This window comes from Tauraco erythrolophus, chromosome 13 (genome assembly GCF_009769465.1).
Source record: "Tauraco erythrolophus isolate bTauEry1 chromosome 13, bTauEry1.pri, whole genome shotgun sequence".
Lineage (NCBI taxonomy): Eukaryota > Metazoa > Chordata > Aves > Musophagiformes > Musophagidae > Tauraco > Tauraco erythrolophus.
In genome coordinates this window covers 9,462,925-9,489,078 of record NC_141477.1, presented here as the reverse complement: position 1 = coordinate 9,489,078, position 26,154 = coordinate 9,462,925, and the positions used below count along the sequence as shown (strand labels likewise).

At 50.7% G+C, this 26,154-nt stretch overlaps 1 protein-coding gene across 1 annotated transcript in view; it reads left to right on the top strand.

Moving 5' to 3' along the window:
* The first annotated feature begins 387 nt into the window (after positions 1 to 387).
* Positions 388 to 26,154, top strand: part of DOCK11 (dedicator of cytokinesis 11) — an 84,153-nt gene continuing 58,386 nt past the window's right edge. Inside the window, 6 exon segments of the mRNA XM_086619890.1 lie at positions 388 to 489; positions 19,731 to 19,847; positions 20,073 to 20,162; positions 20,564 to 20,646; positions 21,807 to 21,876; positions 24,108 to 24,203. Coding sequence (XP_086476016.1) covers positions 388 to 489; positions 19,731 to 19,847; positions 20,073 to 20,162; positions 20,564 to 20,646; positions 21,807 to 21,876; positions 24,108 to 24,203 — 558 coding nt within the window.

Genomic DNA, 26,154 nt, shown 5'->3' with positions numbered 1-26,154 from the left:
CCATCGAGCTCCTGGAGCTCCACCGAGGGAGCATCTTCTGCAGCTGTGATGGGGCCGGGGAGCACCTCCCCGGAGCGGGCTGTGGCACCGCACCGGCCCGGGCGCTGCTGGCTGTGCCCCGCAGAGCCCCCGCGCTCCCTGTGCGGAGCGGGACGGGCGTGCGGCGGCGCGGCGGCACCTGCTGCGGGGACAAAGCGGGGCCGGGCCGAGCGGGGGCCCTCCCCGGCCCCGGCCCCGGCCCCGGCCCCGCCCGCCGGCTCCGGCCCCGGCCCCGCCCGCCGGCTCCGCCCGCCCCCGGCCCGGCCCCGCCGCGCCCGCCCGCCGGCAGGGAGGCGGCAGCCCGCGGCTCGGCGCGGCCCCGCAGCGGTCGGCACGGACCATGTCGCCATGTCGGAAGTGAGGAAGTTCACGAAGCGGCTCAGCAAGCCGGGCACGGCGGCCGAGCTGCGGCAGAGCGTCTCGGAGGCGGTGCGCAGCTCCTTCGTCCTGGTGAGTGCGGCGCGGCTCGGCGCGGCGCGGGGGGCCCCGCGGCCGGGACCCCGCCCGGCCCGGCCCGGCCCGGCGGCACCCTGGGCAGCTCCCGGCCCGCGGGAGCGGCGGCGCTGGGCGGGGGCGGGGAGGCGCCCGGCAGCGGCCGGGGAAGGGGCAGAGTTGGGCAGGGGATGCGCAGAGCGAGGGAAGGGGAAGAGGAAGGGGCTGGGCAGGGGCTGGAGAAGGGGCAGAGCCCGCTCAGGGCTGGGCAGAGCGGGGGATGCGCAGGGCACGGCTGGGCGAGGGATGGGCAGGGCGCGGCTGAGCGAGGCAGGGGATGGGGATGAAGATGGGGAAGGACAGGGACAGGGGTAGGATTCCTTCTTTGGGTTCCCCTCCGTAGGCGTGTCACGCCATCCCGCTTTCCACCCAACTCGCCACCTGCCGTCCCCGTGCCCGTCTGAGCGCGGGTCAGGGATGCGAGGATCGCAGGGAACCGGCACTTTTAGCGCGCTGTGGTTGGTTGGCGCTTGTGTGATGGGAGCGAGAATTAACGAGAATCTGCCCGTGCAGAGCATTGAGCAAACAGGTAACGGAGCTGACCATTTTTTAGGATGCGAGCAACATAAAACTGGCAAATAAATAGGGCAGGACTGAAGGGCATGGCCTGGCAAGGTGAGAGAGAGAGACATGGGCATTGGTGTAAGTCGGGAGCCCGATGTATCCCAGGAATCACACTCAAATGTCTGGGATGAAAGTCACGTGCTTTATCAGATGCATTTCATCCCTGGCATGGGATGCTGCAGCAGGTTGTCTTTGTTGTGCTCGCAGCTGTGCAAACCTTGGCTGCTGTACCCTGCGTGGATGCTGGGGTCACTTCCGAGCTTCTCTGGGCTTTGTTGGATGTGGTTCGCTGTTGCTCATTGAATTACTCTAGCGTGTAATCAACTTTGACCTTGAATTTGATGGAAGGTTAGTCAATGGGATATGCAGAAAGTGCAGTACGAGTTCAATGAATAATTCCTGTGAGGTCTCTACTGTCAGCGTGTGCTGTTAAATGAATGGAGGCTTTTAAACAATTCTTTTGAAACAGAGTTGTTTTGTAAATTTCCTGATTTCTGAAGCTAAAAAGCCATGGTGATATCCAGTCTGATTTACTAGTGCCACAGCTATTCCTTCCTATGTGCACTTGTCCCATGTGATTTGCTTTCCCTCTTTCATCCCCCGTACATAGGGACAAATGCTTTGTAAAAGCTGATGGAACCTCTCATTAAATATGAAATTGTTTATGTAGAACCTCAAGAGCTTTAATATCCTACAGGCAAATGGTTACTCGGTGCCTGTGCCAGGTGCCTTCTGTCAGAGAGGGAGGGGATGGGTGGGACTGCAGATGAAAATAAATAAAACCCTGACAGCAACCCAAAGGAGCCGGTGGAGTCCAGCATCCATCAGCAGCTGCTCATTTTCTGATCCTCTCCAGGGTTTCATTGCCCACACCAGCCCTGCAAACTCTCTCTCTCTCTCTCTTTCTGACAGGCAAATCCCCGGAGCTGCTGTGCTGCTTGGTGTGTTTGCAGCTGAGCGCCGGAGGAGGGTGAGGGCAGGTGTCTCCGATTCCTAGGTCTTGGCAGAGTGTCCTGCTTTCGACAGTTCAGCAGCAAGGGATAAATCCCAGCACTTCTGCATCGCTAGGAAGAGCCATAAGACACTGCAGTGTTCAGGGAGCAGGGAAGGATGCGGCATAAGCTTGTAGGACTGTCTCAGATGGCACTTTGGCCATCCTCAGTGATTAAGGATGAGGTTCATGCTTTCTGGGTTACTCCAAGAAAAAGGTGGTTCCTCGCCATCTACCATGTTGTTGTCCTTGTGAGGAAGGAATATCTACTTGCTGGTGTGCTGGCCGTCGGGAGGATGTGAAGGGCATTCCGGGAAATGATGGTGAGGAGTGGCGGAGAGAGGGAGAGTCTGATCCTGCTCCCCAGGCAAGGCCTCAGCCTTGCTGCTGATGAGCTGGGCAGCTGCAGAGCATGGTGTGAGAGCAGCCCCTACCCCTCTGCCCCCTCCTTGCCACAGGCAGAGTGGGGGATACCAAGGGCCCTGGCATGAGGTGTGTGCCAGCGGGCTGCAGTCCCAGCTCTGCCTCACCCCGGGGCAGGGCCGAGCTCATCAGTGCTCCTGGGAGGCAGGGGGTGGTCAGTGGGTATGTGGGGAGCAGGGGCTGCTGCTTGATGAGTGGATGGAGCGGGCTGGCAGCATGCGGGGCGGTGTGTCCCGGGGTGTCAGGAGCTGGGGCTTTGTGGCAGTCTGAAGCAGACTGGAGTCACAGTAGGGACCTTGCCTGGCAGGTCTCATCCCCGTCCTGCAACCTGGATGCAGCAGGTGATGTTAAGTCAATAAGAGCATGTGAGTAGTTTAATACTCCCCAGGATTCTGGGGATGCTTCCCAGAATCACCTGTCCCTTGGTAATCCTGTCAGGTACCTTCACTGTCTGCTTGCCTCGGGGTGATCGTAGCTGAGACCGTGAGGATCTGTGGTGGTGAGCATGGATGAGATGACAGGGTGGGGAGCAGAGCTCATGCTGCATGTACCAGAGCACACAGCTTCAGGTGCAAGAGGAGTGGGCACTCTAACTATAAGGCTCTTCCAATGCGTCGATTGAGCTTGGCAGTTTGGACATCCAAGGCACTCCCTCGAGACAAGGAACTGTCTGGAGTAAGAAGCCATTTGTAGTCAGTGAATGAAATACTAGTAAATGAAAACATCTTGGTGAGAGAAGCTTTTAACGTCATGGAAGCCGTCAGCTTGTATAGAGCCATGATTTGTGTGTTAAAGGAGACGCATCTCCAGCCAGGAGCGCTGTGCTGCTGCCCAGCCAGCCTGAGCGAGCGCGATGTCTGGTATGGTGCAGCTCTGACAGTGAGGTCCTGCAGGTGCAGTGAAGGTCATGGTGTGTTGTTTCTGTTCCTGGTTTTCCATTTATGCGTGTCTAGTGCCAGGAGAATATTTAAGCTTCTCTTTGGTGCTCACAAAACTGGAGTGAAGTTGGGGGGAGTTTGGCCAGTGACTTCTGGCAGAGCTTCTCTCTTTTGTACCTGTGAAAGGGGAGCGTTGGGTGTGATGGTGGTCAGACATCCGCAGCAAAGGGAGGCAGTCCCTTTCCGAGGTGTCCTGGGGTCCCTCTGTCCCACCTGTTGCCCTTTGGACCAGCTGCTAGGATTTAGTCAGTGCTGTTCCTATCATGGTATAAGTGGAGCCGTAATCCAGAGCCGTAGCAGCGAAGGTGAGCATAGGCTGTGGTGGGGAGCTCAGAGGCACTTAGGTCCCTGTGGATGGGGAAGGATGAAGTGCAACTTTCACTTGGGGCCCTTTTGTTTCCTCTTACTGCACTGGTGTACCCAGCATCCCGGGTCTTGTTCTGGCCTCGTATCATGTTCACAGATGGGCTGTGTAAGTGAGGTCTTGGTGAGGAAAAAGAGTTCAGCGGGAACCCCTTGAAAGCATGTTCAGCCCTGCGGAGTGGAGTGGGGAGCACCCGGGGTGCCGCAGGCAGCCAGTGCATGCAGGAACCCCACTTCTCTCTGTGCTTTTCTTTGCAAAGCTGCAGGGCAGATGGTATCAATTTCAGCTTTGAATGGTCCCTGATGTGTGCTACTGGTTGTAACCCATGGGTGGAGTTTTGGCAGAATAACTGACAAGCAAGGCTGTTGTTTAAATAAACAGACAAATTTAGCAAAAGCCTTAAGTTGGTAGGTGGGATAAAAGATGAAGGAAAATTTAAAGATTAGGTTAAAGAGAGGAACAGTCAAAGCCTAAGTTTGATAACTTAAAGCATTCTTAACAAAGAGATCACCTTGGGACACCAAAAGTAAAATACTGTGTTAGAAGTGCAATTTCAGAGCTGGACTACAAACTGTCAATGATACCTGGGAGGGACATCTAGGCTGGGCCTCAAGGAGAACAGCCAGGGACCTTTGGCAGCGGGTAGACATGGGTGATTTCGGCTCAGACCTTCAGTGCCATCTTCCTCCTCCCATCCTCTCCACACACAGGATGTTGCTGACTATTAATGGGAAAGTTGTGTGGCAGGGCAGGAGAGACCTGCCGCGAGGCACTGGCTGACGTGGGACTCGAGCAGCCGCGGGAGCATTGCAAGACGGAGTTCAGCCCTTGGCAGGAGGATGCACACACGTGCTCTGGTGTGTGGTCTCCTGGTCTGGCAAAGGTGCCCATACACCTCTCCTTCACCCCATCTTTGCTTTTCCCCCAAAAGTGTTGTGGGGCATTGCAGAGTTGAGCAGTTTAATAGCACACGTGTGTGGGTGAGATCCATGGTCTTGGGTCCCGTGGTGCTGCCAGGAAAGTAGCAAAGGCTTCACCTTCTGCCTCAGGACCCCAATCAGCTGCATATGGTCACTTGTTTCCCTGCATGTGTGTAAGGCTGAGGCTGAGCCAGCGCCTCCCCGTGCCTCCCCTCGCTCTCCAGGAGCGACGTGCTCGGCAGCGGCTGGGCCTCGGCGAGGAGAGAGGGCTGCGGCTCCAGTCAGTTGCAGGTTTTCCAAAGGCGTCGTTCACTGTGTTGTGACTGAGAAATAAAACGTGTGGGAGGCATGAGATCAGAGGAGCAAGGGCTTGGCAAAACCCAGGTAATCCATTTTCCCTCAGTGCTGCCAAAACCAGTCATCTGGTGGCAATTTCAAGTCTCCCACAATTACCCCAAATTTCTTTAGATCGTTCCTGGATGTGTTTAAGAATAGGGTGGATGATCTACTTGAGGATATGGTTTAATGGGGATTAGGGATGGTTGGACTCGATGATCTCTAAGGTCTTTTCCAACCTAGAAATCTATGAATCTATAGAGATTAACCGAAGATACGTTTACTGTTTCACCTTAGAGATTTACAAAGGATGCAAACCTGGAGCACCTTATCTGAGAAGGAGCAGCTGCACAGGCTTTGCCCACACCAGGTGTTGACCGGCCTGGCAGTGCGTCCCTGGGCACCCCAAGGCGCAGTTTGGTGGCACCCAGGCACGCTCACAGCTCTGGGCTGCACATCTGCCGGCACCTGAACTCCCGGCGATTGCAATGTGGGAGAACCACCGGTTGCGAACATCGGTATCGATTCTCGCTGTTGTTCAAACTCTCCCGTGCTTCGTGGTGTTGTGGGATGTGCCTCACCGTGAGACTGTGGGCAGCGTGCCAGGAGAAAATGGTTTTGTTTGATCCTGGCTGGGCTGGGCTTGTGAGTGTGGCTCAGTTTCAGGCAGATGCAAAATAAGAGATAAAAAGCTCCTTAACGGTGATATTAAGAACGTTTTGACTGGAGGCAAAAAGGCATTTTGTTCTTTCTGTGTTTTTTTTTTTGGCTTAAACTGTATTATTGGTGTCTGAATTCATACTCGTGCAGAGGAAATCAGCTTTCTGCATAGAATCCTCTTTTAATAAGCCAAATTCACTTTGATCAACGTGAAGACTGTTCATATGCAGCGTTTGTAGTGATCTTGGTGCTCAAGAGAGACACAGAATATATGCGTGTTGCTCCTTGGGTGTAGTCAACAGGCTGTATTTGCATAATTTCATAGATTCATAGATTCATAGATTTCTAGGTTGGAAAAGACCTAGAGAAAAGAGATCATCGAGTCCAACCATCCCTAATCCCCATTAAACCATATTCTCAAGTAGATCATCCACCCTATTCTTAAACACATCCAGGGATGGGGACTCAACCACCTCCCTGGGCAGCCTATTCCAGTGGCTGACAACCCTTTCAGAGAAGAAATACTTCCTAACATCCAACCTGAATCTCCCCTGACTAAGCTTATACCCACTTCCTCTTGTTCTATCACCCATCACTAATGTAAAGAGCCCTTCCCCTACCTCCCCACCATCTTTTCTCAAGTATTTGTAGGCTGTAATCAGGTCTCCCCTCAGCCTCCTCTTCTCCAGGCTAAACAGCCCCAACTCCCTCAGCCGCTCCTCATAAGTTTTATTTTCCGGCCCCTTGACCAGTTTAGTCGCCCTTCTTTGGACTCGCTCCAGGAGCTCAATATCTCTCTTAAAGCGAGGGGCCCAAAACTGGACACAATATTCCAGGTGTGGCCTCACCAGTGCCGAGTACAGGGGCAGGATCACTTCCCTGCTCCTGCTGGTTACACTATTCTTGATACACGCCAGTATCCCATTGGCCTTTTTGGCCACCTGGGCACACTGCTTACGTAGAAAGAGAGATGTGGATGAGACATGGGTGGAAATTCTGCCCTTGCATAAGGGGGTGGGAGTTTTGCTGCCGGTTCAGCTGGGGCGGGTGTTGCCCGCTGCGGAAGGGTGCCTCCGGAGTCGGCCACCGCAGCTCACTCGGGTGACTTCTGTGGAAGTGCTTATGGAGAGATTATTGCTCACAGGGGCTTATTCAAGAAAACACTTAAACACGTTCTTGAAATGAATCACATGCTTTCCTGAACTGGGGCTCGGTTCTGTAAGGGGCTGAATTTAGCTCAGCGCTGGCTGGGTGCCGTGGCATGGCCCTGGGCAGCGCGTGCCATGGAAGCGGCCGGGTTTGCTCCTGCTTGAGCGCACACGGGTTGTGCTGTGGATGAAGGGCCCTGTTTTAGGGAGAGGAGCACGGCCCCAAGTACACTATGCAGCTGTCTGGGACCACTTAGCAAATCTCCGGCATGTCGCCCACCAGTACCCAGTGCGGAAGAGATGAAGCAATACCTTGCTCCTCCACACATGCCCGTGCACTGAGGAACAGGTACTATAGGATGAGCCGTAGTCAGTGCATCCATTTCTTGAGGTTTTTGGAGGCTACAGCAAGCTTTTGATGGGCACTAAATCTTATCCTTCCCAAGGCATCGTTTAGATATACGTGTCCTCCTTCCCATTGTAGGAAGGCTCTAGGAAGCGAGCAAAGCATCCAGCCCTTACACACACCTCATATTGCATTCTGCTGGTGGTGTGAATGGGGTTTTTAGCACTTGCTCGGCAAGGTTGAGCGTGGTTTGTTCTGTGCCAGGGACAGTGTTGTGAAAATGCAGGTGTCCCTGCATTGACAGCATCTGCCCCGATCTGCCACCGTCAATGCAGTGAAACGCCTGGAACAGATGGTTGCTGGTGGTGCCTGCAGCTAATGCCAGCAATGCGGTTGGGGATTTGGTGCACTCAAAATCCAGTGAGGGGATGGCTCTCGGGCTCTGTTTCAGCCTTTTCTGATATCTGGAGATATTTGCAGAGACTCCCCCTGCCAAGGACCAGGAGCATTTGAACCCGGACTACCTGCTGTAGTGCATGTTGTAGCATCCTTTCATATATGCAGCTTGTGGGCTCTTACAGCATTTCACTTAGCCCTTTGCACACTGATTTATTATCTCTAATGATGCAAAATTACACAAAGCTTTTGACATTTCTGTGGCCTGAGAATGCAAGCCACAGTCACACACAGCAGCTGAGCAGCAGCCAGGCTCAGGGCACTCATGTGCTTAAGCTTCCCTGCTTAATTGGCCTCCTCACTCCTGTTCTGTCCAAGGAAGGAAAGGGAAGTTTCATATGCTTTTATGGGCATTGCTGTCATCTCAGAAATGCTGGAGTATATTTCCCTGCCATCATCTCCCTCCATCCCTTTCATTCTCTTAAAAAGTACAAATCAAAGCTCTCACTTGCTGGCTCCTCTTTCCTCCAGCACAGCCCTGACTTATCTTTGCAGCTTTTCCCTGCCTCCCACTGCTTCTCTAATGGGATCAGGTCTGCTCCTTCCTGACCCCGTTCTCACCCCTCTCTCCTTTCTTGCTGAAATGTAATTTTTTCTCTCCCCTATTAATATCTCCTGCCACAGGGCTGTCCCTGGGGAGCGGCTGGAAGGAGACCCTGCCTGTTCCGATCCAGAGCGCTCCCCGCTCCATCATCCTGCTCCTGGCTCTGTGCTGGGTGACATCCCCACCGCAGCCCCTTCCCTTCATCCCCAGAGCAGGGACACTACACGGGTGCAGCCAGAAAGATGACATCTCTCCCGTGCAGTGTTAGGACCTGGTCACGTTGAAGTGCCATACATTGCTCTAACAGCCGTATACGGAACCGTATTTTGGCAGCGGTCAGGAGCCTGGGATGAGGGTCGGAGCTGCACTGCAGTGTCTGCGCGGAGCCGGGCACCTCTCCCGGCAGGTCTGGAGGAGGCCACGGCTTGGGGTGGCAGCTGGCACCACGCCTACCAGGGCTCTGCCAGCCTGCCAAGCCCGCGGCTCTGTGGCTCGGCCCTTGGGGACACGAGGTCAGCTGGAGCGGGGCATGAGGGAAGCGCTCTGCCAGCTGAAAAGAGGTGGAGGGGCACAGGGAGACGGGAGGCTTAGCAGTTTGTGATAGGGGTGGGTAGGAAAGGCATGGTCAGGAGAGGAGAAAGAAGCCTCCATCTCTTGGAGGGTGGTGATGGTACTGGCTGGGATGGACTAAACGCCCAGAAAGCTGGTTTTCAGGGAGACAAACCCAGCTACCAACAGACAGCCTCTTTCTGTGGCAGTTTGAGAATCCGGGAAAGTTGCATTCGACTCGGACAGGTTTCCCTCACAGTTCAGCCTTTTCCTCTGTGCCTGGGGAGCCCTGAGTGCTCCCTTGTCCTTTGGTGTGATGCTGGAGCTTGTATGGGTGTCTTCACCCAGGAGAAACTTTGAGATGCTTCTACCAACAATCGCATTTTGACTGCGGGTGGACTGAAGCGTTATGGAGCCGGTCCGTTGTGGAGCCAATCCGTTGTGGAGCTGGTCCATCAGAGAACCCGCCCGTTGTGGAGCCTGTCCGTGGGCCCTCTCTTTGCTGGGGAGAAAAGAGTTGAACTTTGCAGCCGCTGCAGCTCTCTGCACCTCCGGCCGCTGCCTGCAGCCCGAAGACGGAGCATAGATGGGGGCTGAGACACGCAACTTCCTGAGCTGGTTACGCCACCGCTGACATCTCCGGGCTTTGCCTTCACTCCGGGGGTGGTTGCTGTATTGCTGAGACAACCCAAAACCATCTGGAGACTTCCTGCCCCGTTTTTACCTGGGGTTGCTGTATGGGCTCAAGCAAGTCGCTTCCCCATTGCCTGGTTCCTCCGGTCATGCCCCGGCGAAGCCGAGGAGCGTTTCGCTGCTCGCCTTTGGGGAGGGGCTGCGCAGTTGGCTCGGCCCCACACGCAAGTGGTTTCTTGAGTGAAAAACAAGAGTTTTTAAGAGCAGGCAGGAAAGGGAGGGGTTCTGCTTGTGTGCAATTAATTGGTTTAAGATGTTCTGAAGCTGGCTATTCTGGAACTGAATGCTAAATATAAAACTGATACTACATAAATAAATGATGAAATACCAGTGACATCTGAAAAGCGCTTTGGGATGCTCCAGTTAAGAACTTATATAAATAACATGTATTATTGCCGTTGTAGTTACTATTTTCCTTTTTTAGCATGCCTGTGCTTTACTGAATGTTTTGAGAAGTCATATCTGGCAGAAATTCAGCCGTCCCATAGAAACCAGTACCCTTTTGCCAATTTCTATTAATGCTATCATTTTCAGGGGAGAAAATCAAAGCTGTGCTGTGTTTTCATCTCTCTCATGCTCTGCGGCAGATGATGCTCAGCTGGATGCAGGCGCAGCTCCGCTGACGTAGAGGCGGCGCTGATCCCTCCCTCTGCGCCTTGTGCAGAAGGGCTGGATTTGAGCCAGGATGTACCTGTGCGGGCAGGGACATGTGGAACTTCGGGTGTTGGGACTGGGGACACTGTGGTGGTCAGTCCTGAGCTGTCACTGGTGTCTCTCACAGAAGAAGCACTTGGTGATGCTGAGGAAGGTCAGGGGACACGGGTGCTGAAAGCAACCTCAGATGCTTGCCCTAATCACCCGCCCTGTGCGGGAGCAGTGCTGGATCACCTCGAGTGTGTGCTTATGCCAGAGGTGGCCCACGCCCGCAGCCACTGCTCGCCTCCGCTGGTGCTTTTCCTGTTGACTCTGCTCTCGTTCAGGGCGTCATCTTCAGAGGCGACGTGTGAAGGTGAAGCACACGTGGACTGGAGCAGCAGCTGTGCTGCCCACGGGTTGGCTCTGAGCTCTCACTGCTTCGTTGCAACGCAGCTTCTTTCTGACGGCTGTTTCCTTTGCTTCAGTGACTACACAGGAATCTCAAGCTTTCAGGAAGAAACAGCACTCCTGGCCTGCGTTTCAAACTGTGGTCTGCTAAAGGCTGCGAAGCGTGGAGTCCACTTCTCCTAAATAGGTGGGAGGGAAATGCAGGGCCATACACTGATTGTCCTCACTTCCTGTAATTTCTAAGGCAGTTTGAAAATGTTTCAAGCCTGACTTAGTTTTATTTGCCATGCCTAAGCAGTAATGGAAGGTAAATGTTTCTATATCTACACTGACATCAACTTTTTGGCTTTCTTCAAGCCCTCTCCAAGCTGGTGTCTCACACTGATGCTACACCACTCTAGAAGACAGCACTGATGACTGCAAACACTTGCTTTGTCACTAGAGAATTGGGCATTACGTCTAAAAAGGAGACATCCAAGTTATGCAACACCCAGAGCTCAGTCAGCCCTTCATAGTGCTCTTATGAGGTTCCACTCCCACCCTGGGCCGTCGAGGCAGGAGGAGGGAGGTGTGGGTCGGTGAGACGCTCTTGCACAGGACTTGGCTGGGGTGGAGGGAAGCGCAGGAGAGGGGACAGGCTTTTGCTCTGCACTTTTGGATAGAAAGCATGAGTAATTTTCACTGCAAGTGTTTTCTTGCACGGTGCCAGGACTGTGCACCCATCCTCCCCTTCCCCACCACATGGCTTTTTATTTCTCTGAGAGCTCCTGTTAGATGCAGCCATCTCCATTTAATGCAGAGCAGGAGGAGAGAGGGGTACAGCTGCCTTGTGCTGTCTGCACTGTATTTCGGAGCTGGAGTGTGGCACAGACTGGCAGGTCACTCCTGTGTGGAGGTGGGAGCGTGGCGCTTTCACCCAGGCCCCTGTCTAATGAGCCCCCTGGAAATGATGCACTTGCAGCTGTGTCTCCTTTTGTCCAGCCTCTGGGCTCCCTTTGCCCCTTGTACCCACTTTTGGGTGTAAAAGATACAAAGTGAGTCGTGCAGCTTGTTGTGGGGGTCTTGGGGACTGGAGAAGGGAGAGTCTGCTTGCCTGGACTGCAGCAGGGGAAACATTTCCTTCCAGGGTATAGCATGAGCACTGCAGGGGAAGAAGGAGGTGCTTGATGGCATCACCTAACAACTTGGGGAGCCCATGCTGCCTGAGGCAGGATCTGTTTGGTGCTGGGAGAGGAGAGCCCTCGGAGGGCTGGCGTGCCATAGATCTGCTCCCATGTGTTGATCTGACCCGCACAGACCTGTATCCTACTTTCTTCCTTCTGCTCTGAGCTACAGAGCATCCATGTGCCGTGAGCATCTGTGCAAGGTAGCGCTGCCACCTGCGCTCTGGGATGCAGGATTTGGGTGAGCAGGGAGCAGGTGCAGGACAGGTTGTCCTGCAGCAGGCAGTGCCCATGGCACAGGCACGGTGGGGGCTGTCGGGAATGTTGTTGTCTCGGAGGTCCGTCGCTTGCTGCCCACAGGAGGGCTGTGCAGAGCATTGCTCTGAGCCACATTGGCACCCAGTCTGTCCCTGTCAGGCCCCTTTTCCTCACCTCACCCTTCATCTCTTCCTGCCTGTCTCACCTGCCTCCAGCACAGCCCCGTCCCCAGCTGAGCAAAACCCGCATCCCCTATCCCACCACCCCTGCACCACCTTGGACCAGCTCCTGACACCCTTCCCTCTCCTTGCTTCCCCTCCTCCTTCTCCTTCTTCTCAGGAGGTTTTCCTCTCAGCATTTCTCAAAACACTCAGTGTGTTTGTCCATCCTCCAGCCCATCTCTCTCCTCTGTCCCAGGTGCAGACGTTTCCCCCATGATCTCAAGCTCAGTGCTTTTGTGCCTTCAGCACAGCTGGGATTCCTCTCTGGGCATTCCTCTTGTGTTTTTAAACTTCCTTCTCTCTGGCCAGTGTAAAAATAGCTTTGGCCTGCTTATACCCAGCTTTATTGACTATTTTTCATCCTTGTGGTTTTACCACAGCCCATTTCTGTTCATCTTGCCCTGGGTCCTGCTGTTGTATCCAGCTGAGCGCTGGGTTTGCAGCAGGTTCATGGGCACAAGGTCCCCATCACCTGGAGAGAGCTGCTTCATTGCCTCCCTTCTGGTTTCCTCCCCAAATGTGGCTTTGCTGAGAAGTCCGCAAACCTCTTGGCAGCAGCAAGGCTGCGTCGTGTTGTGATGGCTGCCATGTGTGCTGACTCACACTATCTCCCCGTTTGCCCTTCCTCCCTCATTTCTGATCCACCTCTGCCCTCTCTTCTGTGCTTTTGAATGCAAAACCTTGGGGGACAGAGACTTTATTCCGGCTTTGCACAGGGTTATGGTGGTTCCAGGAGCTGGGTAGCCAAGCTCAGGGTTTCCCACTTTTCATTGTCCTTTCTTATGCCCAAGTTCCTGGAATGATGAATTACGTGTGAATCTCAGCTTTTTAAAATGAAGCTCTGCAGCCATCCTGCAGTCCTGAGTTGGAGCATGTAAATAGGATCAGAACTGCACAGAAACTGGGGGCAGAAAATGTGAAGGGTCAGAAATGTGCTGTTTAAAAAACAAAACAAAAAACTCTTAAAACCCACACAATTCGAGAGAGTCCTCCCTGACCTGAGATCTTTGAATCTCTGGCTTTGGAAAATCTTTTCTTTGGATGGAAATTCCTCAGTTCCATGTGCCCATATAGTTTGCCAAGTGAGTTTTTTCAGTTCCCATTTAGATTCTTCTGTGTACTGTCAGGTTTCATGAGCAAAATAAAAAAGGTGGAGTTCTCTTTGCTGTCTGCGAGGTACCTCTGCATTTCCTGATTGCGCGTTCTGGTGGGAAGTGCTCTGTCTCTGCCCTGGGCTGTTGCCTCTCTCCACAGTGGTGTGACCATGACGTCCAAAGGGTAGTTGTATGCTTCTTTCTCCCCCCGCCTTCAGCTTTCAATCAGTTCTGCAGATTGAATTTGTCTCCCGTTTTCAGTGTGTTTCTGGGTCCTTTGGGATTTTGGGATTTGCTGGATTTGGTCTTTGGTCCTTTGGGATTTGCTTTAAAATTTGGGCTTTGCCAGGCTTTCCGCACAAGTTCATTACAGGTTTGCAACAGATGAGGCAGTAAATAGGCTGTAAAATGCTCACTAAATTTTGGGGAACAGTTGTACAGTCTGAAGCAATAGATCTAAACGTACACGTGGTCCGCGCTATTTGCTCTTCTTTCTTTAGTGCTGCCGAACCCGCGAGTTTTTCAGCGGAAGGTGTGGAGGAAGCGTTGCAGGGCTGGCTGTGCCGGGCAGGGAGGGAGTGGGGTGTGTGTTGGGGTGTGGGTGTACCTTAGTGCCACGAGAAGTGAAAAAGGAGCATGGAGCGACTCTTGCACTGGGCTGGGGGTTGCTCCGGGCTCGGCTTCGCTGCGCGATGGAAAATGCCACGAGGCTGGTGTTAACGCAAAAGGCTGAGCAAATTGGTTAAAGTGGAGGCAAAGCAGCTGGATTTGCCCTCAAATTGTTTTCTTCTCTGGTTATTGTTTGTTTTAAATGACAGCCAGCCTGAAAGGACTGAAAATACAAAGGCTTTCTGATGGTTTTCCTTTGGCTGCTGTTTTAAAAAAATCCTTGAATGAAACATTTTTCTTCCACTTTCTGTACATTCACATCGCTTCGATTATACCTGTTGTAATTCTGGGAGAAAAGGATCTCAGAAAAACATCACTAACATAATAAAAACATTGGCGCGTTTGTATGGTGTACAAATGCAGAACTCTAGAAGCCAGGTGGCTACTCTTTTTCAGGCAATAAAAGTTTAAAATGGAAATGTCCTTTCCTGTACTTCCCAACGTGAATATCTTCAGCTGTCACTGTGAACATTTGTTTATAAAGCAAGTATAAGGAATTTTTTAAGCTTTTCAAAGGGGTACAGAAAAGAGACAATTTAATCTGACTTCTTAAGATTCCCCCCTCTTGGTAAATGGGTAACTCCCTCACTAAACCTTTCCTCCAAACCCTCCCTGGTGGTCTCTATCCGGTGGGGGTTTGTGCTGGGACTGGCAGAGGGTGGCAGGACAAGCGGGGCACTGAGGACGAGGACCTTTACTTGGGGTTTTCCCTGTGCCAGGCTCTTTGTGCTTACACTTGGCCAAAGGCAGAGCCCTGCGTTGGTGTTGGTGGCCGTGTTTCTGGGGAAGCAGTTTCACTGCATTTGCCGTTGAGCTGCCAGCCAGCTTGCGTGCTGGGGGAGAGGCAGTGCTCTCATAGACTGGCTGTTGTTTTGCCTGCGCTGTGGTCCAAATGGAGCCTCATGACCCAGCCTGGATGGGGGCTCGAGCACGGCAGACCACCCTGTTCCTCGTGCTCCGTGTGGCCCCGTGCTCAGCAGAGCCGCAGTCTCGGGGCAGAAGCAGAGGGGTGGAAAGACCAGCGTGTGTTTTTGGGAACAGGCTGGTGTGTGGGGCTTGAAACAGGTTTTTTTAAAGAGAGATGAGTGGACTTAACTAGGAGGGTACACTGCTTTCCTATTACCTCTTGATTTAAATTGTGGTTTTTTATGTTTTTCCACTGTAAGCTCTTTCCCATGGGTCTTGTGTTTGATCCTGGTGTGGTGGGCTGCGGTGCTTTGGGCTGGGAGCTGCTGCCAGGGGTGCTGAGGGTGCAGGAGGAGGCAGCTCACCCCAACCTGCTCGTGCTGCTGTTGCACAAGAGGTGGGAGGAACCGGAGGAGCATCACAATGCACCTGCTTGTCTGCCCTGGGTGAAGAGCAGCTGTGTGTATGCCACAGAACAGGATGATTTTGGCAGCACCATGTGTTTTTTCCCGTAGAAATGGGTTGGTTTTGTTCCTGGACTGGCAGCATTTCTTTGTACTTGGATATTGACTTTCCCTGTGGAGGCATTTGTGGTTTGTAAGACTCTAATTGCTTTAGTGTGATAGTTTTTCCTCTGTTTTCATGATGGCTTTGGTGGGTGCCATCTGCTACGGGGCAGTGCGGGGCCGAGCCCTGCGTGCCGGGAGCCGTGTGCTCTAACCACACTCGGCAGAAAAACCAAGGCTTTGAAATCTCATTTTCAGGGCTTAAGGCTTTACCTCCCAGCCCTGTTGGGACACTGAGCACTAGGGTGGGCCAAAGGGCCAAAAATATTTGTGATGGCTCCCTCCTTACTCTGCAGGTGTGTTTGCAGGGGCACAAGCACGCCTGGCCACGCCGGGCAGCCAGCGTGGTACGGGATGGATGGAGGCGGCTGTGTTTCCTCAAGGGGAGGCAGAGGACGGGCCATGGCCTTTCGTGAGCAGCTGCTTTGCTTGCAAACGGTCTGACCTGCATCTTTAGGCTTAGCTTTAGAGACTTGCCGTGCTTTCTCTCCTCCTGTGACAGCCTGGCTGCGTTGCGCCAGGATGCCGTGCTGCAGGTGACGGAGGGATGCTGCATGCTGGAACCGGGGGGCACACAGCTCGGGGACGGACAGCTCTAGGGACTGCATTTCTGACAGCTCTGGAGGAGAAATGCCCATCTGTGGGTGCTGCAAAGCCCATCTGGATGACAGCTCTGCCAGTGCACATCCCTCCTGGAGCTCCCTGGGTTGTTGGCCATGTGTCCCGGGATTCAGATCAGAGCACCAGTCTGCACAGCACGTTCTGTCCAATATCACTGGATCCACAAGAGTGGAAGGGCTGTAGTGAGTTACTTTAAGAAGCTTTTTCTTATCCGTGGTGGGCAGTGTTGTATGGGTTTTGAAGCCTCTCCTGCAAAGATGTGGGGTCCTTTTCAGTCCTTACCATTTAATTATCATCGAATCTCACAAGGGTCACTGCCAGGGCTTTGTCTTGCTGGTCATCAGAGGTGTCAAAGCTAGAAAAGAAATGTTATCAACCCGAACTTTTTAGAAGAACGACTTTAGAAACACAGTCTCAGCTTCAGGACTATGTTGCAAGATAAAACAGCACTAAAAATACCATGTAATTGGAAGGCCTGAGTTCTGCATACTCAAAGCCACTATTTAATGCCATAGTGATGTGAAAGGCTCTTAGAGAGAATCTAATTTACCATTACAGCTGCTGCCAGGGTGAGGTGAGACGGGGAGTTGGTGTAAAGAACGCTCGGGCTCCTGACACTGCTTTGACGAGCTTACACTGCTGAGTTTTGCTGGGATTGCCGCGGTGATTAGCAGTGAGAAAAATAAATTAGACAGGTCAGCAGAGAGCGGCGGCCACCCTCCCGCTGGCGTGCTCCTGATCTGTAGGGCCATACCTGGTCCTATGAGGTGGCCAAGCTTTGGGGACATCTGGCCCCAGACCTGCAAATGGGAGAGCACCTCGTGAATGTCCTGTTAATTCACACTAATTTGTAAGGCTTGCCAAATTTTCAGTAGTGCACAGTTATGGTGAAATAAGATGGATGTTTCAGATGGTTAACCAAATTTGATTAAGCATTTAAAGAGCGTGAGACTGAGAGAAAATGGGAACCTGTTGGGTTTGAGAGACCTCTGTTTTTCAGATGGTCTCTTTCTTTTTTATGCAATTTCCCCATCTGAGGTCCTGGATGCAGGAGCAAGAGATGCTCCACATGCAGTGGGGCTGGCAGCATTCACCACCCCATACCCCAAATCTCCCATGGCCAGGGAGCCAGACAGCAGCTCCTGGATGCTCTGGCACCTGGCATGGGCTCTCTGCTGAGTGAGCTTTGTCTTTCCCACTGGTGATCTGGTGGGCTTCTCCCGCGATGTCTGCAGTGCTTCTGCTGGTGCTGACATGGCACCGAGGCTTGCGAGGTTTCTTTCTGGACTGTGCAAGAAGGGAAGCATAGTTTCCAGAAAGTGATTAAGAGGGAACTGTTTCAGATATCTGAGTTAGTCCATGCTGGATTCCTGCAGCATGGAAAAGAGACATTTTCAATGCAAAACTGTCTGGAGCAGGAGGTATATTTTCCCCAGTCAAGAGTAAGAGCTTCTTTGTGGACAGCCAGAAACACGGCAGAGCGGGTGCTTGGTGAAAGGATTTTCAGAAATCGCTGTGCCCAGAGGCTTGCATGGAGCCAGGTGTCATTTACATTGGTAGAATGGGTCTTAATTATACATAGGCTCTGTGCTGTTCTCCATCAGAGAGATGCTGGGATGTCGTTCTGCTGCTGGAATGCAGTCCTGGGAAACGGCGTGAAAGGTACCTGCCTTGTGTTTCTGAAGTGCTGTGGGGAAAAACTTTCATCTTGATTTTGCTTTCTGAACATATTAAAAGCTCACCAGTTGTGCACCTGTGGCAGAGGAATGACCTCCGCTCAGTGGGGCCATTCCCCACTCTCTTCTCTCTCCTTTGGGTGAGAGAAGCCAGAGGCAGCTTACAAGAGGTGGCTGCCTTCGCTGCTCCAGCCCGATGGACCATCCAGGTCTGCTACAGACCCTGGATTTTTATTCTCTTTTTACCATGTACCACAGTATGGCAAAAAAGGAAAGAAATTTTTTTTCAATTCTCTGATTTTTTTTTTTTTTTAAAGATGCTGGTGTATTAGAAGATATCACCATACAAAGATTTTCTGCAACGTTTCAGGAAAATATTAAAACAAGATTAAAATATGACCATTCCTAAATAGCTCTTGCTTGGGCTGTTACCCCCTCGCGTGACAACTGCCTCCCCAAAGTCCCAGCACCAGCTCCAATTCAACGCAAGAGATGCTCAGCTGTCATTAAAGCAAAGCCCTGGCTCACGTTTGCTGCAAAGGGCTTGAAAATGTTCCCTAATGCATCCCAGATACTCCGGAGCCAAAGGCACAGGACAGAAACCCTTTGACTATGATGGGTTTTGGAAGAGCAATATTGATTTCTTGGCTTATCTCACATGCCATAGGTGATATTGGGCTATTTGGACGCTTCGTGGTGCAGCAGTTTTCTCCGTGGTGTTCTGTGGTGCTGAGCTTTTGATCCTCTTTTTGGACTCGTTTTCTCAGGCTGCAGGTTTTGCTGTCTGCAGCGAGAGACCTTGTACTGGTCTCATTTTTAACTCGAGGAGTGTGCTACGCCAGTAGTTCATCCTGGCAAAACCACTCAGCTGGGGGGTAAAGTTTGCTGCCGCTGGGGAAGCATCGAACGTTCCTCTTCTGAGGGTGGAGAGCCCCAACATGCTGTCGTGCAACGTGTCATCAGCAGAGGCACGTGCCATCCTGGCATCAGGCAGCTGCTGGAAGAGTTTTATAAGTGCTGTCTGTGGTGTGGCCAGGCATCAACAGCCTTTCTGTCAAAATTCCAAACAAGGCAAAGTTGATGTATCCGAATTTGCTTCCCCTCCTACTGAAACCATTCATATACGGAGTCATGGTGTAAAGTTGCTTTAGGTGTAAAGTTTTAATTTCCATGACTGCAGTGCTAAGTGCCTGACTTGCTGACGGGATCTGAAGCCCAGGACTGGGCAGCTGAGGTGACATGTGGCTACTTTAGAAGTTTGTGGTTTTCTCACATTTTTTTAAAGTTCTGTTTTCTAGACTTGTAACACAGACAAAAGTACTGCAATAGACAACGTAATGGAGTTCTCCTAATAGTTTTTACTCGTAACTCCAGGGATTTTGGAGAAGTTCATCTTGCTTCCCAGAAATGTAAGCCAGAGCAAACCCAGGTTTGCGCCAGATTTTTCCAGCTTTCGACTGTGGCTGAGGTGTGATTTATGGAGAGGCTTTTCCTGCCTTTCCAGAGGGATGCCGCTCTTCCTTCCACCGGATGAGATTCCTGCTCTGGAGGTCGTAGCAGCCGGCTTGCTCTCATCTCGCCAGCGGCACGTTTCCAGAGAGAGCACGACTGCCAGCCTCCTTGAGCAAAACCAGCTTCGAGCTGAGCGGAGCCAGAGCAAGAGGCCATATTTCTTCTGAGCTGTGCGGATGAGCTGCTCATGCATAAAGACACAGAACCCACAGCTGTTAGAGCTGTGGCCTGTCCGAGAGGATTTCTTGCTCCATTAAGAAATTAGAGACTGTGCTTGGACGAGAGCAGCACAGTGCTTTGTTTCTTCCCGTAGCTTTTTACCAGGCACAAATAACTTAACCCCTCATTTCCCTCTCTGTAGAACGTGCACTTTGGTGGTTGCCTGCATCGCATGAGTATCAGATTGCGGAATTAATGAGCAGTCCATTGGTAACACAGTTTGAAATTGTCAGACTAAATTAAGCACAAGATGTTAGTTACTGATTACTTTATCTATTATATATATGTAAATTTTATCATCTTCTATTTTTCCTGCAGGAAAAAACCAAAGTGGTTGAACCATTGGACTATGAGAACGTGATCCTTCAACGCAAAGTTCAGATCTACAGTGATCCCCTCCGAGACCTGCTGATATTTCCAATCGAAGATGTATCTGTGAGTCTGTGCAGGCTGTTTCTCATGTTTGAGGTTCTCTCGACTCCAGTCCTGCTTATCTTGGAAAATTTCCACTGTTAACCACATGTTGATGTTGGCTGCCCTACAGACACATAAAACCAAAACGACCCACCGGCGATTTGGGCCTGCTCCATTTATTTAAAGCAAGCATCAAGCCCTGAAGACCCAGTTTGCACTGAAACCATGTTCTCCTTTTCCCTGCAGATTTCAGTCATTGGTCGGCAGAGAAGGACTGTCCAGTCTACAGTGCCAGAAGACGCTTTAAGGAAAGCTCAGAGCCTCTTCGTCAAAGAGGTAAGGGCAGAAGTCCCTGACGCCATCCTGCAGCACTTTCTGCCTTGGGCAAGATGCTGTGTTGTAGCTCCTGGTCTGTGAGGCTGCAGATTGCTGAGTTTTTCCTGGGTGGGAAGCACTGGTCACCGGCACTGCTCCTTTTTTCAAGCCTTGGAGTGATGCAAATACAAAATTAGTAGCTGTGTGGCAGGCCAGATGCTGTGTGATTTTTATCTCTGTGCTGAAAAGGTTCCTTATGAAATTCTGTATTGCCATATTTCCACACAAAACGAGTGAAGCAGCTTGTTCGGACCCTTTCTGCTCGTGCTTCGCTCATGCAGCGGTCTGTAGCCTTCCAGACTTGTGCATGGCTTTGTTTTGCTCAGTGTAGCTTTCAAAGAGTTCTGTTGTTTTCCTTTCAGTGCATTAAAACCTACAGCTCAGACTGGCACGTGGTAAACTACAAGTATGAGGAATACTCGGGAGACTTTCGGATGTTGCCATGGTAAGTGTCGCGCTCCCTTGGAATACTAATGCATGGTCACAGGGCTGGGGTTTGTTCAGCTGCAGGAGCAGCAGTCTGCCCTTTCTCCTGATGCCTGTCCCACCAGCAGCCTCCCCTCCAGAGATACGTCACTCTGAAGGTTGGAGAGCCAGAAGTTCGTGTTATCACACATGTTGCTCAGCTGTGTCAGGGAGATGCTGACATTATTGCCCACGTGAGTCGTTGCTTCACACCCACCAGCGTGCAAACAGTCCCCTCCATGTGGGATGAGGACGGACTGCGGTCTGCACATGTGGCAGGATAAATAGTGTTGGCCGGGTCTGCTCATCCTGAATCGGGAGCCTTGTTGTCCCCCTGGGCTGTTGTTCCCTGAGGGCTAGACACAGTGTTCTCATGCTGAGCAGGTCCTCTCTGTGCCCCCTGTCACTGAGATGTTGTTTTACAACCTGGTGGAGCATCACTATTAACACTGGCCATGCTGGAGAATAGTGTGCTCTGAAATGCCGGGCTGTGCCAGTGATTCCAGCCCCAAAGCTAATCGGGTTTTTCAGACAGCCGTATCCATCTCGTGTTTCTGCTGGATTGTTGTTTTCTCAGCGGTGGCGCCTTCTCCACTCTCACTCCCCATGCTCCGTTCATGTCTGGACCCCTGTTCAGGCTGCTGGTCTGCTGGCAGCTTGTTAAATGCTTTTTCCTGTTAATTGGCTGAAGTGGGTCTGTTCTGAAGATCTCACAGAGAAGTGAAGCAGCAACGGGGCAACACTGTTGATCAAATCATATTAAAATTTGTGAATAATCTTGCAGTCTGATCTTGCGGTCTAATCTTGAATAATCTTGCTTCTCTTTTAGCAAGATGGAAGATAGACTGGCCTGCTGCATCCCTATTGCATGAATGCAAGTCAGGAAGAGCTCTGCAGAATCAGACATACTGCTAATTACATACTGCTTATGCTTAATTTCCATGAAACGCACTCAAAAGTTAGCTTTCTCCAGCTGGAAGGGGCTGTAGGTCTCTTGAAATCTGTCTTCTGCAGGAGAACAGTTCTACTGTACTCTATAGTCTGCACTTTGGCTGTTGGTTCTGGATCCAGCATCCGCTTGCTGGCTTGGAAGACCCTCATTTCCCAGTCATTAAAAATGAAACTCTGTTGTGATTTCAGCAAATCCTTTAGGCCAGACAAGATTCCAAGCCATGTGTTTGAAATTGATGAGGACTTTGAAAAGGACGAGGTAAGGAGATTTTTTTTTTTAATGGATTCCAATCTAAGATCTGTTAAAAAGCCCATTTCACAAGGCAAAGTCAGAGTTTATTTGCTAGGGATGGTTTTCTGGTGAGATGCTTCGTACAAGATGGGACCAAAACTGAGACAGTGATTTATGTCAAAGTACGACCAGATAATCTCTTGAAGCCAAGGATCTCCTCAATTATCTGGAAGATGAACCGTAATATTTCTTATGGCTTTTTCACTTGAAATGCTGCAGCAGTGGAAGAGAAAAACAGGAAACCAAACAATTACTAAGTAAAATTCTTCATGTCCAGAATTAAAAGTGGGCAGTTTGGTTTTCAACTACACTGTGATTTTGGGGTCCTCCTCTTAAGCTTTGTGCTCTGTCACATAACCTGCAATTCTTAATCAGTCCCTTCCACCCAACATTCACAGTGTGTCAGTCCCATCCTGTATATACTGCACAAATGTTCAGAGGCGTTTGTTTCCCCTGGAAGTCGGCATGTTTGTGCTCACCTCGTTGCAGGGAAGGTTTGCAGCCCTGGAGCCCTTCCATGAGGTGAGCTGGGGGTTCTGACAATTGGGACATCTCAAACCTCATGGTCGTTTTGGACAATGGAGATGCCATGTTTCCCATATTTTCCTGCATTTGCTACAAAAGGGAAGGGTAGCGTTTTTCTGTCCTAAGTGACATATGAAGCTTAATTTGCACCCATAACGTTAAGAAGTTTTTTGTTTACGGTGGGAAGAGTTTAGCCCAGCTGGTTAAAATCCACATGGCACCAAGATGCTGCTGTTGAGGAACTTACGGAGGAAAAGAGGAGATTTTTTCTTGCAGAGGTGAAGATTTGAAGGGGCTGTTCCATGCACGTTTCTGACAATTGCTGTGTATGTCCCAGCACACCTCAGGTCTGGACTGCAATGGCTTTTTCCTGAATGGAAATGTATTTTCAAGTTTGGCCTTCTTTTTGTGGCTGTGTTTTCTGTTTGCATTACATTGTTAACTTGAGCTGTCACCTGTTTAATAGTGTCTAATTTGGGCTGGAGACAGAGCTGTGCAGTATGTTATCAGTATGCCCCTGGAAAATGCTAAAGGACAAAAGTAACACTATCAAAATTTGATGGAGACCTTTTTTCTTCTGGTCAGCTTCCCAAATATTCAAACAAGCGAAGTTACTGATGTCAGTTGTGGAAGAGTATTCCCGGTGCTTTGGCAGATATTTTGGCGTTTATCTCTTTTGGCATGGCCACATCTAAAAGATTCTGTTACAGTTTCCTGATGGAGCATTTACATTAGGATTATGTAATGGAAATTCAAGTAAAAGAAATCTCTTAATGAAAAGAAGATGAAGCATTATAAAGGAGAAATCGTGGGTTGTTTTACCCAAGGAAATAAAGCATTAGAAAATTTACTTTGGAAGTTATTGGAAGTTTGAGAAGAAGAGAGTGAAAACCTGCCATTTGTGATGCAGGAGGTGATGTAAACCAGTCCCTTCATAGCTCATCAGCAGACAGTCCAGGTCCACCTCTGCTGCTGAGTCACTGGAAGTCCCAGAGTGAGTTTTTTTCCAGCAGTCTGGGATCTCATCTCCCTCTGTCCTCGTTGAAGGTCACAGTTAGGTATGGATGGAGGGCCGTTCTCCTGTTCTGGAACCATGGGACAGGAGCAGAGATGGAAGTCCCAGCTGATATGCCAAGAACAGCCTGGTTGGGTCACTTGAAACTTTTTGTTTTGATAAATGTGAAGCCAGTCAGTGACATTTCAGCTATTCCAGATTGGTGGGTTTTGCCTAAATTTAAGGTGGAGAGAGGATTTATACAGAAGGAAATGACAAAATAAGTCTGGAGTTCTGCATTTTGCAACTTTCAAAACAGACCATTTTGAAAATGTCTTTCTTCCCCAGGTTTTTGAAATGCTGCCCAAGAACCAACATGTATTTCGTCATTGCAAAATTTCCTGCAGCTCTATCAGCATAGATGTAATCTTTCTTGTTTAAAGGTTACACAAATGAGCCTGTTTTGCCTCTTTCCTGGAAAGAGATAACCCTGAAATTTGTTGTGATAACACCGTACCTATAGCTGTACATGTTACACATACATTCTACATGTTACTGCATTGCTGTAGCTGAAACTATTGCTTTCCATGGTGGACGTATCCCTTGTGTCCGAGAGGAATTTTGCATGGGAGGCAGTTCACCTGACCTCCTCTTTTTCTGATCTTTTGCTCTTTTTCAGGATTCCTCGTCCCTGTGCTCCCAGAAGGGTGGTGTGATAAAGCAAGGCTGGCTGCATAAGGCAAACGTAAATAGCACAATCACTGTTACCATGAAGGTGAGTTTGATCCAGCATTATGTTAATGGGGAACGAGGCACAAGGTTGAGTTCCGACCACATCTCTAAATCTAGCAGGAGTGCAATGGGTGGCATCTGTCCCTCTTGTAAAGTAACCCAAGGTGGACTGGAAAAAACCCAGTCTGGCAACAGCCTTTGCCCCTTCCCTCCCCAGAATATAAGACCAAGGCACTCCAGATCACAACAGGTAAGCTGAACAATAGGGCAAAGCGCGTTGGTGTTCTGAATGAGCAGCTGAGGCCCAGCAGAGGAAGGCAATTTAAATAGCTGAAACAGCTGCCCTGCGAAAAAAACTTTGTGAATTGATAGTTTCCTTGCTGGAAGGAAAGGCCAGCTTTCAACTGAAATGACAAGTCTTTACTCTAAAAGCAGGGGTGATATCACTGAGGGGATGGAGCGTTGCTGACCTAGAAGCAACAGCTGCGTTGTCTCCTGTTCTCTGCTGCACGTAATCCAGCATGACATTGCTTCGATTTTGCAATGGAGGTTTTTAATAGTTCCACTGCAGGTTTGTGCTGTGGCAATGAGCCCATGTCTTGTTCCACCACACAACTGCCTCGTTACAGCAAAGAGAATATTAGGAAGTTATGCTCAACTGTGCAGCCGAAGGATGACTGCAGTGGGGCTCGCTGCTTTGTAAGGAAATTAGTAAATCTCAAAAAGCTCAGTTGTTCTGAGGCTCGGTTCAACAAGTTATGCTTTCATGAGAAGTGGAAGAGGATAGTTCGTAGGGCTAATTTTAATTTGAGGTTTAAATGACTCCTCATGAGCTTGAAGGCGATAGACAGAACAGGGTTTTCCTATCCTCTGCTTTTCTGAGCAGTGAGGTTGAAGCCATTTCTGCTCCTGTAACTTCTGGAGGAGGGACCATACATCCTCAAAGCAGTTAGTTGGGTCCATTCTTGACTGAGCCTTTTGTGATATTGTTGGCCTCAGTGCCCGTCACCTCAGACCCACATTTCAGAGATGTTATCTGAACTACAGTGACTTCAGTTCAATTAATAAGATCCACAGAGACTCTTGTGAAACTCAGAAATCAAAGTACTGAAAATCAGTAGCCATTTTCTGAGCTGATCCTGGTCACTTCTGTGTCTTACAACACCTCCTAAGGCATGTGTGAAAAATCTGAGGACTTTGAATGTCTTCAGCCTGATCACCACTTTGAGAGGCTGCTGTGCTATTGCAGAAGCAGACATGCCCACCTTTTGAGTGCTGGTTCTTTCTTTGCTGTGACGTGCTGAGCCATTGGTACCTCACACTGCTGCTAAGCTTGGGCACAGTGTGTTTTGTGGAGAGCCAGCCCACAAGCAAACTGTAATTAAGCTACAATTGCCAACTTTTATTCCAGAGTAATCTTTCCTCTGCAGAGAACTTCCCCGGATTGGCCCAACTCTCTTACTGTCTATTGCAGTGTCAGCGTGCTGCATTACAACCACGGTGTCAGGATTTCCTTTCTCCCTCCCTCCCTCCCGCCTTCCTCCCTCCCTCCCTCCCTCCCTCCCGCCTGCCTCCCTCCCTCCCTCCCGCCTGCCTCCCTCCCTCCCTCCCGCCTGCCTCCCTCCCTCCCTCCCGCCTGCCTCCCTCCCTCCCTCCTGCCTTCCTTTCTCCCCAAATGGACTTCTCCAGTTCTCTAGCCATCCCTCTGCAATTGCAATGCTCACCAACAGTGTCTGTGGCCTGATCAGAGGGGGTGTTCCCTCTCCTCCTAGGTTTATAGTGTTCATTTCAAATGATCAGTCTTCTGACAATTATTTCTGACAGCAGTGCTTACAAGGGGGGAAGATCATAAGGGTAGTGTTTGCTGCTTCCTTCTGCATTTCCTTTTGAAGAGAATTCAGAAGATGCAAATGGTTTAGCATGAAATCTCATACCCACGAGGGCTATCAACCCTGTAATATGTAAACAGGGATCTGTCATGGATTTCTGTAGCA